Source organism: Halyomorpha halys, unplaced genomic scaffold (genome assembly GCF_000696795.3).
Source record: "Halyomorpha halys isolate HHAL.00 unplaced genomic scaffold, Hhal_1.1 Scaffold98.1, whole genome shotgun sequence".
Taxonomy (NCBI): Eukaryota; Metazoa; Arthropoda; class Insecta; order Hemiptera; family Pentatomidae; genus Halyomorpha; species Halyomorpha halys.
The window spans coordinates 443,343-457,177 of record NW_027107309.1 but is presented as its reverse complement, the minus strand read 5'-3'; the positions used below and the strand labels follow the sequence as shown (position 1 = coordinate 457,177).

The 13,835-nt window shown below is 27.6% G+C and overlaps 1 protein-coding gene across 1 annotated transcript in view; it reads right to left on the bottom strand.

Annotated features, from left to right (window-relative positions):
- Nucleotides 1-11,136, bottom strand: part of ClC-a (chloride channel protein 2) — a 186,835-nt gene extending 175,699 nt beyond the window's left edge. Inside the window, exon 1 of the mRNA XM_014415303.3 lies at nt 10,969-11,136. Coding sequence (XP_014270789.1) covers nt 10,969-11,016 — 48 coding nt within the window. The 5' untranslated portion in view covers nt 11,017-11,136. The remainder of the gene's footprint in view (nt 1-10,968) is intronic.
- Between the last annotated feature and the right edge of the window lie 2,699 nt (nt 11,137-13,835).

Here is a 13,835-nt window from a genome sequence, read left to right as displayed (position 1 = left end):
TTATTTTATTTACCAGACCAATCCTTTCTGTATGTCACTAGACTATAATATATTACAACTTGTTACAATTTACTTTTGATTCATCAGAAAAGTTTCAGGTTTTTGTAATATTGTTTTTTTAATATAAAATATGTTAATTATCAGTAATTTATAGATGTTTTTTATGTTTCCTATATTCCTTAATTTCTACCTAAAGAAATATTTATAGATTGTATTTTTAGTTCGATATATTTAATTTTTTTTTTTTTTTTTGTAGGTTATATTTTCTTTTCTTTTTCATTTTTTCTTTTCCTTCTTAATTATTATTTTTCAGTTTTCATATCTTGTACTAATTTTTTTTTTTTTTTTATTAATTTACCAGAACAATCCTTAATATATTACAATTTACATGTTACAATTTACTTTTGATTCATCAGGAAATCATTAGGTTTTTGTAATATTGTTTTTTTTTTAATATAAATATGTTAATTATCAGTAATTTATAAACTGTTTTGTTCGGCTTGTTTTTTTTAATGTTTCCTATATCCCTTAGTTTCTACCTAAAGAAATATTTATAGATTATATTGTAAGTTAGATATATTTAATTTTTTTTTTTTGTAAGTTATATTTTCTTTTCTTTTTCATTTTTTCTTTTCCTTCTTAATTATTATTTTTCAGTTTTCATATCTTGTACTTTTTTTTTTTTTATTATTGATTTACCAATCCTTCTGTATGTCTCTTGAATATAACAGATATAAATAAATTAAACAAAATAAGTATTCATCTGATTGTGGTAATACTAGGCAAGTAACTCAGGATTCAACTTTGTCTTCTATTTGATTGTATAATAATTGTATTATGATACCTCATTTAACATTTAATTAATTTAAGAAAGCTAGGCCGAGTTGTTGATTTTTTAATTAGTCTAGGATTTAAACTTACCTAACTGGGTGATATGACTATTCCGAAACTGAAAAATATTTTCTCTCTAAATATGATTTTCACCGTATAAACAATTGTTAAGTCTCGAGTCAGATGAGGTAAAAAAAAAAAAGAAAGAAACAGTAGTTGTATTTACAAGTGGATATTACACTAAATTCAAGTGTGTTTATTTAAAATAAGTGTTATGTTAATTGTCCTCGTATATGCTGTTCCTTAATTCCTTAGAATTATCCACTTCTTTTTCACGTGATCTGTTAGCTCTGAACGAAACATATCACAGTTTTTCTTTAATAGTTGTACATCCGCCATTTTTTATTTATTTTATATTTGTCGTATCCCGTAGATTCTATCACAGACATATTAATTTATGACATAATTATAACCTTAGGACAGCATTTACGGGACTGAAAGTAAATCCTGTCTATTTTTTTCTGATGCACCATATTATAATAAAACAGCAATATGTAAAATAATCACAGCGAAACAACATGAAAATGAAAAAAATTTAAAATTTCATTACACGTCTAAAATATTTCGAAAGAACAGTTTATTAATTTTTGTAACAATATAATTAAATTGTTCAACGCATAAATTCATCATTATTAAATTTCAACATAACAAGGCCCTGTTAATAATAATAAAGTACAAACTAATACTATTAGTCTTGTAGATTTATCTTAATTCAATTACACAGACTTGTACTTCAGTATTTGTTAATTCCTGTAATATCACTAATAGTCATCCCTATCATGAAAAAAATAAGTATTAGTGTTATTATCACACTAGTTTCTACACTTGTACTATCAACTAATACTATTAGCTTTCATTATTAAACAGGGCACTGGTATACCGGTCAAAATTACAACCGATAATTGTTCCCGGCTCATTTTAGTTTATAATTATTCATCATTTTCTTAGTTTTTACCCCGAAATATAAATTGGACTTGTGGAATGTATTGAAGGTCATCGAGGAGGAGGTAGGTGTGCACTTTATACACCCGTTTCATAACACCCACTGTTTCCCTTCCAACACAGTTTTAGTAACTTCGGGGGTGTGCCACCTATGGATCAAATAAGCTGCTATTCAGTTTATAGAATTGTTTCCTGTGCAGAACAATATCATAGAAAATTTAAGAGGAGTTTCAATCAAAATTAAGATATGTATACATGTTTTTGTTTATTTTTCGCGACAGGCTTAAGCAAAAACATAATATGGTATGATAAGGAGTTCAGGACTTCACTACTCAACCTGAGAGCCAAAAGTGATCCGAAAGACAGACCCCCGCAATATACAGACTTCCTTCATCTCCTCTAACAAAGGTGAAGATGACTAGACACAAGAGACATCTCACTGCACTCGGCCTCGCCGAAGACCCTTGGAACTCTTCAACGCCATGCAATAAATAAATTGTTTCAAATTAACTGTCATGTTCTTCATTCATTTACTCTTCAGACCATTATTGCTGTAGACAATAACACTTTAAGTCATCGCTCCCGATCCTTCCGATACATAAGAGACTGATTCACTTTAATGAGGGTGCATCCTCTCAATTTCCTACAATCCTCCGGTTATATTCTTTACATAGGTGGCCTCTATAGATCGATCCACACCGAATGGAACATGGAAAGACCGTGAGTGTGAAATTCTGTAGGGATTTTAGAGTGATACGAAACAGTTGGAATTCTAACGGTAATCCTTCCTCTTGATTCGCGAATCACAAGGTAATTTCAATTATTTAAAAGATACTGAAGAATTTACACAAAATTAAATTACAAATTTTGTAGAGTAGAAAATAACATATAATATAACACAAAAGATGATTTAATTCCAACATTTTTCAGTTCAATAGTGAATTAATTACATATTAAATTTAGTTTACAAACAAATTATATACACGGTGTTGAAAACTCGATTGAAACCCCCTCTTTTTCGTGAATTTTGGAACTAAAACTTGACATGTCTAAGTCATGATGAAGTTTATTTTGTTTGTGAAGTAACTTAGTGACCTCGTTAAGTTCTTCTCCAGCGAACGTAGCTCTGGAATTTCCAACGGAAAGTGGTATATTAAGTGAAGGATTCTCTTGGAAAATCTAATTTTAAAACGACTGAATGATTCATCATTGTATTTCAACAACAAACCATTATATTTAGAACCCGAGTTTTTAACGCAAAGATACACGTTTTAAGGTGCCCTGAGTCCAAACAATGTAGTCTTCCAAAATGGTCTCTGTTTATATGAACATCCTAGTTCAAAAACGAAAAGTTGTACGAAATAGAAATTATGTATTTAAGTTAGGCTATATGCATGTGATATTATAAGAACGTCAATTTTACAGATATATGTTTTTGTTGTTTTATCGTAAACAATTTTGATCAAACTCAATATACTGAAATGAAGTTTAATGATATTTGTCATCACCTGAGTGATTTAATCCTTATTGAAATGCACTAGTATGGTTTAAATAAAATAATATATATCCAAGTTAAGCCTCAAAAGACTCTATATTACTTCTTTTAAAGTCCGACGTTTCCGCCAATTCGGCCATCTTCGAGGACAACTTTAATTATAAATTTAAAATGATAAGCAAGTGATTATAATGTTGAGTTAATCTGTAATTAAAATTTTTAAAATTCAAAAAAGTGACAAAATAGGCTGATTTGACTGAAATTAATGACCTGGGCAGAAACTTGAAAAATGTCTTTGAATTATTGGATTGAGGTGTAAATTTATAATTAAATTGTCCATGAAGATGGCTGAACTGGCCAAAAAGTTAAAGACTTTTAAAAAAATAATAAAGAGTGTTTTGAGACTTAACTTGGATAAATATTATTTTATTTAAACAATAATAAAAGTCTCAAAAAAGTGAAAACATAAAAATATATATATAAAGTTAATATAGTTTAAATGTGGAATTTTTAAAACTGTTATTTTTTAAAAAATATTTGACTCAATTTATTCGTTTTAACAGAGAATAAAGAATAAATAAATAAACTGAAATGATATTGGAGCCAACATGTACTTGAGGAAAAAAGTGGCAACATTAACCAAAGTTTCTTCTTCAAGTTAATGAACATTGTTGAGTTGTAATACTATTCTTAAGCTTTTAACCACGTATTGCAATTATATATGTAAATATTTTTCATGATAACAATTGCTTATGAACGGTTTACAACAATTATTGTCACTTCACGGTTTAAAGCAATAATTTTCGTCTGAAGTGATTATATCTAGTTATGGAAATAATACAACACACCGTCTATTTATATTTTAATTGTCACATAAAGACGTAATTTACTGTCTTAGTGGCATAATTATGCTGTTTCCTAATTCCCTTTAAGCTTACCTTTAGCATTAACTGAGTATTATTTGAGATAAAATATTGAGCTCTTTACAGTATGGTGTTTCCAGTTTATTTTAGAAATATATGCTAGAGATTTTTTTTTAAATAATTTATTTATTGTTATCTACAACTGCATAAAAATATATACATCAACTAAATTTGCTGTAAGTTATAAAATGACATGACACAAACATGTGGAGAATCTATCCATTGATAGAACTCCAATAACATTTCTAAAGGGAAGATCTCGAGGCCATTTTCTTTTCAGACGCCTAGGTGGATTACTAGATAAGGGAGCAGAAACCAGTTTAGAAACGAGTGAGTTTGGGTGGTTGGGAAGTTTATCATGGAAGGATTCATTTTTTAGACCAGCCAGCAAAATGTTTCCTGAACGTAAATCGTAGAATTATTTTCCAAACAAAATAAACAGAATTATATGTTTTCGGAGTGCTGAATCCGAATTTCAGGTTTTCCATTTCGTCTATTAAATTATATAAATCACAATTTTTTTTTTTATTTTAACTTATTTCAGTTTTTCACTTGAGAGTGGAAAACTAAGCATTTTTTAAAGAGTAAGATTATAAACAAAACTAGGGGAGACAAAATGTTCAACAAAATACATACATTCAGTTATTGATTATACAGCAATTCTAGTAAAGAACACAGTAAAAATGTCCACACGACGAATTTTCAATGAAAGTGTACTTTCAGGAAAAAATATAAATACTTAGTTTTTTATTTAAAATTAAAAAAGTACCAATAAGTTAGGATTTATTTTATATTTCCCTTGCCAAACCGGCTGTAGAGATGGCAAACCTGAAATTGGGATTTAGCACTCCAAAAACCATTTAGAATTGTCGAGAAAAAACTGTTAACGAATTTTTCCCTGAAGCACTTCCTTTTCCTTTGTGGAACTTAGTCTGGGCCATTTGTATAACCACATCGTTGGTTAACCAGAAATTAAATGTGCTGATAATAAAATAAGCATCTTATTGAAAATTTTGTCTGCTTTAGTTTCATATTTAATCTTACTCATTGAGAAATTCTTATAACCGAAAAATGTACCAAAATACAATCCTGTTGTCTTTCTCTTATTCATAGTGAAACAGGCGGCTCGCAAGGTGGTGAACTTAAAATTCAGTTTTAGCACCTCTAAAATATCACTATATATATTTTAGAGGTGCTAAAACTGAATGTTCAGAAAAGATTTCTAAGACTATTTCTTCCAAAAACCCTTTTCTGACTGGTTTACAATGGTCCAAAAACACGAAACCGAACAAGAATATGTTTTTAAAACTATTTATGCCATGCAGTTCTTAAGTCAACTGAAAAGCACGCAAAATTTTATCTCAAATATTATTCCGTAAAAGTGGAAGTATGTTCATAAGGAATTATAAAACAGCATAATTACCACGTAATTATGCCAATAAGGTAATAAATTACGTCTTTATGGGGCAATTAAAACACAAATAGACGTAGTGTGGTATTATTTCCGTTGGTAAATATGACTACACTTTTGTTACGTCACCGACCACTTAAAAATTGACAATTATTGTTTTAAACCATAACCAATTCACAGTTGTCAAGCAAAATGTTTTACCTATATAATGTAGAACGTGTTTAAAACCCAAAGGAAAGTATTTTAAGTCTGAATCTTCATTTAAATGTAAAAAAAAAAAAAAAGACTTTTGCTAATGTTAATGCCACTTTTTTACACATGTTAACTTTAGTATCATTATCATTTATTTGATCAATTTAATTTATTTATTTAATTGAATAACTAAGTTTATAACTTATTTGTGTTATTCTCTAACCGCACCCCCAACCATCTTCGCCACATATATCTACAAGAGCCATCCACATATAGTACAAGAGCCGGGAAGAAAAAAAAAGCAGTTATCTCACCCCAATTTTTTATTACTTTAATGAAAACTATGTCAAAATAGTCAAAATTGATGAGTCTGCTAAGTATAGGTAGCGGAAATAAAAAATTACGGCTGTTTCAAAACCTGAAAAAACACTAATTTTTCATTCGGAGCTCTATATCTTAAAAACTACCAACAACACTAGAAAATCTAAAAGAACATTATTTAAAGAAGCGTAAATTTTCTGAAATATTACCCCTAAAAGAGCTATTTCATTTTTTTTAAAAACCAAAATTTCTTAAAAATCTTCTGAAAGATTAGTAGTTAGCTAATTTATTTTGAGAAATCTATATCTCAGAAACTATGAGACGTACAGATGTCTATTAGCACTCAAATTAAAGCTAGTTTAATGGACTATAAATAATTTTATGACCTTTACCTTCATAGGAATAGTAGTTTTCTTGATATTTGTTAAAATAAATTGATTTATAGTTGTTCGGACAATAAGTTTGATTTATGAAAAACTTCATTTCCGAAACCATTGGACGTACAGATGTTTGCCAGCGCACAAATTAAAGCTAGTTAAATTTACTACAAAATAGTTAATTATGTTCATCATTGTAGGAGTAGTAGTTTTTATCATATTTGACAAAATAAACTCACAAAATGTTTATTTCTAGTTGTTCATATAAAATGTTGGATTTTTGAAAAAATATATCACTAGATCCATAACACGCACATATGTCTGGCAACACTCAAAATAAAGGAAATTTAACTTTCTATATAGTAGATTATGACACTTATTCGTAGGGGTTGTAGTTTTTATAATATTTACATATGAATATAAATTTGGCAAATGAAAATTTGTCCGAACAACTATAAATCAATTTATTTTAGCAAATTTCATGTAAACTATTTCTCCTACGAAGATAAACATCGTAAAATACTTTATAGCTCATTAAACTAGCTTTAATTTGAGTGCTAATAGACATCTGTACGTCAAATCGTTTTTGAGATATAGATTTTTTTAAATAAATTCACTAACTAATGATCTTTCAGTACGTCCCATAGAACTTTTTTCTGAAACGTTGCTTTTTAAAAAGCTATATCTCGAAAGATATGTACGTAAATAACTCTATTAGGGCTCATATTTTAGCAAATTTACTATTCTTTAAATGACGTTCTCTTGTGTTGTTCCTACTTTTTGAGATATAAAGCTCCGAATGAAAAATTAGTTTTTTTTATCGCTTTGAAACAGCCGCCATTTTTTATTCCCCCTACCTATACTTGGCAGACTCATCAATTTTCACTAGTAATTATACATAGTTTTCATTAAAGTAATCAAAAATTGGGGTGAGATAACTGGATTTTTTCTTCCCGGCTCTTGTACTAATATATTATCCACGGTCAACTATTTTCTCATCATAATTTATTTTTCATTCTTTCTTAAAACGATGAAATTAGGTGGAATCTTAAATAAAAACAATGGGAATCATAAACAGGTCTGCAAAATGAAATTTTGAAATTGTATTTCATTACATCATTCAAAATTTTTAAAAATTAAAATATTTATTGAATTAAAAGAACGATAAAATCACTGAATGACACTAATCAGACTATGTTAAGTCAATTTCAATTTGAGGTATAAAGCAATATATTAAGATTGTTTAAATATTTTCGAGAGACTTTTTATTTCCTTCAAATATTACAAATATACTTTGCTATTATCATCAGATTGATAAAAATAGTTTGGTCTTTTCAAACATTTGGTCAAATTATACACATAAATAAAAGTCTCAAGTTGAACTAAGACAGTGGTCTATGATTCTCTCCTACAGATGAGTCCGATAGCACATATTTTATGAGGATATATTGTAAGGACTACCTAATAGTTAACCTTTCATGATGTTTGAGTGTTAGTTGAAAAGTTTAACAGATAAATGCACTATGAAACTGCATAAAAATGCACTTTTAAGGTATCAAATTTCTAAAGACAGACACTCCTTGGTCTCATGTCAGGAGAGGACGTAATCCGCACATTATTCATTTTCTGATTTGGTTGACCTAACGAAAAGCGTTTTTGTGGGAAATGTATATACCAAGGTTTTTTTTAAACACTGACTCCGTATAGGAAATTAGTTCTTAGTTATCTTTGTAACCTAAATCTTTTTATTTCATAGAAATTTGAAAATTAAATTTCGTAAAATCCTCAATGTTCCTTATTTTGTTACTAATAAAACCACCCATAAAGACCTAAATCCTTATCTAACCGATCTAGCCCGAACCCGATATTATTCCTTCCATAATAAACTCCCTAACCACCCAAACCCACTAGTTTCTAACCTTGCTTCTTCCTCTTCCATTCCTGAAAATCCTCCGAGGCGTCTGAAAAAAAGATGGCCTCGTGACCTTATATTGTAAACTGTTTTTAGAGTTGTACTACTGGATAGTTTCTCTACATGCTGTATCATATCATTATGTCATTGTGATCAAATTTACTTGTTGTATTTTTTATACAGTTGTAAATATCAATAAATAAAAAGAAAATTAAATTTTCTACTTATACAAATTTCTTTCACTTACGGGATATTGTTTGCAAATTGTACCCTAGGTACCATAAAACAATTCCTTGATTTTTCGGCTACAGAACTGGCGTTAAAAATCATGCCTCTGTGAAAAAACTGTACGTAATAAAAGAAAACGCATTTTTTTTCGGTTTAATATATACAGTTCTAGATCAACCAAAATTATCAAATCTTCGATTGTAGACCACTGTTATTTCATATGAACAAAATTAGAGGAACTTCAATGGAAGCAATTTTGACATTTAAAACCTTTTGAACTTTTTCAATGGGAATAGGTCTTAACGATGTTAAACGCCGTTAGAGCCATTTTCGAGAAAATTTTAAAATCTATGTAAAAAATCGTACTTCCAGTATATTCATTTTTGGGAAAACGTTGTTGTAACATCCAAAACATATGCATACCTACCATTTTTTAGTTTCGTAAAATTTTGCGACACTTGGTTGTTTGGTCTCAGGGGACCAACTCGAATTCGCCATTTTTCAAAATCACATTCTTTAATACATATCGACGGAAGTTAAAGTGAAAATTATAAATTACAAACTGAAAGAGTGATTTAAAAATAAATTGATTAATTTATAACATGATTTTGATTGATTATCATACTCTAAAACATAACTATTCTTCCCGAAAACATACAATTGAAAATAAATAATTTTTTATGATATATACGTGTAAAATAACTTATCAAAGTAGTAATTTGCTATCACGTCAACTGTAGTTATTACAGAAAAACATTCCACACATAGAAGTAGATTAATGCGTAAGCCATATTATCTGTTACACTTCAGTTAGATAATATCAATTTAACTTGTTTCAATATTTTTCTACCGAAATTACTAATGTTTAATTTCATTTTCGAGCCTAAACACGTAAAATTATTATCTGTAATAATTAAAACAGAACATATTTTTTATGGAACAGAAGAGAAAAATTACAAATTTTGTAAATTAGATTAAAATATTTTTATAGTAACTGACTATTTAGCACATATATATATTTTTTAATAATGTAAATTTAGATTGAAACAGCCCGTTTTGGTTTACTAGAAATACAAAAAAAAAAGGTAATAAAATATTGAACTAAAATTAATTAATAATTAAATTCAAAATTAATAAGTTCCGTATCCTAAAGTTGGACCACTCACCAAGAAATTCGACCTAATTTACCTTTCTTTTTTATTATGAAAATTTATAGTTCAGAATATTAAACGAAAAATAAATTGAATATACATATATCTTGACAGTAGAAATAAAAATAATCTTTAATATTGTTTTTGATCTTTTCTTTTTTTTTATATTGTTCGATTTGAAACGAAATTACGCAATAGCCGGTTAAAATAGACAAATATCGTAATCACAAAAGTACATAGTTAAATTCAGAAAATAATTTTTCAATCGTTTGTGTTAATATATACAGTGTTATGTTACTACATGATAAAAATGTTTGTTTTTTTTTTTTTGTAAAATATTCGTTACTGTAATCTATATATTTTTTAAAATCTAGTTAATGTGAGTAAATAGTAAAATAATTTTCGGAAGGAGGGTCTTATTAAGTATAATGTTGTATAAAATTATAAATTAAAATGTTCTGAACGATTGGAAACATGTAATCAGAATAGAAGAGGTCTTACTAACTGTCACTAAGCGGTATTTGTTTACATTCATGCTCAACACGGAACAGCAGCAAGTATCGTTTCAAATGAAAAAAAAATAGGAATGCACACATATATAGAGGAAAATTAAGTATAAAATCAACTGAACTGTTTTGAAAACAATTTAACAGTGTAAATCCCCCCATTCTTCCAGGAAACTGAAAAAAAATTTAACCGAAACATACATTAACAAAACAAAAAAAATAAATTGACAGTGTATGTATAAATAAAACACTTATCGTGCTCTCTTATCACAGTTATAAATTATTCATTAAAACAAATATTTAAGCAAGTGAGAGATGTTTTCAAAATTATGGACTGTATTTTAAAAACTTGTCTACTGTTCTTGTAAACTGAAAATTATAGCATATATTCGAAACTAAAAGATAAAAGGGATAGAAATTATTTAATGTTTTCTTTCATACTGAAACAAAAACAACTTGGACAACTATCTGTAAAATATTTGCATCAAATGATAACTTAATATTTTATTGGATTATTTATCATTAATCTCCTAACCTAAGTCAACACTTGTGAAAAATTTACGAGTTTAAAATCTCATTTCATTAATAAACTAATTAATATTAAAATAAATTGACTCACCAAAGTGTGCTCGAAGGTATGCTGGTCCATTTTAGTAGCTTCTTCCATGTTTTACCGATCTAATAATATTAAATAACCGCGAAATAAACGAGAAACATACTACACGATAACAAACGACCAATTCGTCCAAGTTCAAAGTGCTGACTGATAGCAACCCGGCGGTCAACACACTTCAACAGTGTTGACAACTTGCTTCCAGTTCGGGATCCCCACCACAAGGTAACACTCCCCTCAAAAAAGTATGAAGAAGATGAAAAATAGATGCATTAGTTACACTCATTTTTGTAATAATAATTTAAAAAAATTTATTCGGATGGAAAAAAGTTAAAACTAACTTTAGTACTGAGATAAATATTATCACTTATCCAATTAATGCTACTTTATAATTGTTTAAAACAAAAAATAACCAATCAGTAACTCAATTTATATTTTAATTTCCTCATTAATGAATTCACTTAACTACATAGCTGCCTGTGGAAGTTAGACTAATCTATTAATAAACATTGTTACCTTACAATCAAATTTAACATATTTATTTTTAATATATGGTTTCATTCCTGTTTCCAAAAAATAATAGGCATAGCATCTAGCATCAGTATGTAGAAAGCAAAGAAAATTACTTTCTTTCACTCAAAAATTCTTCAAGTTCATTTAAATTACCAGGTGATAACAGATCAATTATTAAAAATAAGTACATAAATTAAAATAAACAAGCTTTATAGATGGTTAAACCATTCATTATCAATCATATGTTATAGATATTTTTCATACCACAAAGGTCGCCATGGTGTGCAAACCTAATCATTTTTTCTTCTCACGAGATATTAACACTGTTAAGTTACTATATTACATTTAGTTATAATTAACTATATTTAGGTTTTTAATAGCAATACACTTTTTGATTGATTTAAGAAGTCTTATTTAAAAATTTATTTTAACCCATAACTTTTTTATTTATGAATATAAAATAAATCATATTCATACTAGGGGTGGGTAAACAGTTTATAAATCAATATATTATAGTAAATAAAAACAAAACAAATTATCTCCTGATAATAGTAAATATAAATAAACATCAAATAATATAAATGCTTAATATATAAAGAAACCTCTAAACTAAACTACAAACCCAAGATCTTTAAAATCACAGAACGAAAATAATTCATCAAGACAAAATAATGTTTCAAATTCTTTGATTCTACCTTAAAACATACTGTTTTTTTTTTGTATTGGTATATATAGTTTCTTTTATATTAAATGATAATTAGCATTCATCAAAACCCCATTATTAAGTTTAACATTTTTAATGAATTGTTTAAAATTAACATACATTGGCCTAAATTAGATGTGCATTCTTTAAAATGAATTTTAGATTTTTTAAACAACATTGTTAAATAATCCTTACCTAAAAATGAAATTTATTACATTAATTCTCTTAATAATAATTAATTTTTTATATTTTGAATATTTTTTTGTAAATATCAAACCCTCAGCCTTCATTTTTTATTTACAATTTTAATATAACATTGTTTAATTACTTACAATTTAAAGGTGTTACTACATTTCATTATGATACACCACTTGACTACCAAGTTGAAATTATAGTTAATAAGTAAAAATATGAGGAACTGAGAAATCATTATTAAGATGATCCCCTAATGCAGTACCGATACCGTTAATCCAATAACCATTCACAGCAGAATGAATTGGGTCAAATAAAACTTATAATGGTTGAGTGATAATTTCGTCCTCAAACCTTCGTTATTTGTCTTTATAAACTGTTGATCATATTGTATATAATAGTATTTAATAATATTACAAAAACCATTCAGAATTTTTTACTAATAATATTATAATTACAGATAAACTTTTATTGCATTGAGATCACATGGTTGGTCTGAATTTTAAATGAATTCAATTAATTATTCTCAACATTATAACTCTGCGAGAAGTCTTCTTGATTTTTTCATTAGTGAAAAATTTCATTATACCACTTTACAATCTAATATTTACCATCAGTTTATAGTTAGTCTGAAATATATCGAACATGACTAATAATATGTTGAAAATTAATTATTGACAATTTTTTCTTAAAATGGATCTGAAATGCAATTTATATACAATGCAATAACATTATATAAGTAGTATATCCTATTGGTTGTTCACCATCACAGAATTTCATCATTTAAATAATTAAAGTTTTAAAAGAATATTTACTTAGCAGCATTTCTTTTCTGCCATAGCTAAGCTGTTTCAGAATAAGTAATTGCCATTTTTGTCTATTTATTTTGTAATTTTAAATAAATAAATCGTTCAAGGGAAGCTGAAATTCGTCAGTGATCAATGATCAATTACTTACACTTTTTTTTTGTTATTTTCCCTTAGAGTTTAAAAAAATGAATACAGTTATATTTCAAATATAAACTCATTTCACTAACTAAAGATGTATAACCACAATATTATCCACATATATTTTTAAGTAGAGTTTCACAAGTTGTAACTGTGACTTGTTCTAATTTTAACCAGTACAGGTAATCTTTGATAAATTAATTTTAGAGCAAGAGTGACCATATTTTTAATTATAAATATTAAGGCTTTTATAGCATGTTTGTAAAGAATAGTTTGTTTTAGGGCATACTTATAACATTGATTTAAATTTAATTCCTAAAACCAATTGTTACAATTTGTATAGCTGTGAGGATAAGCCACTGAACTCCTAACCTCTGAGAACCAGGTTCAAGTTCAGCGGTGGCAGAAAATTTATTCATTGTTATTTAATTTCAGGCGTCGAACGACCCTGATATTAGGAGACCCTCCTGGGCCATACTCAGCCACTATAGTAGGTAACTGATACTTCAATTAACTGG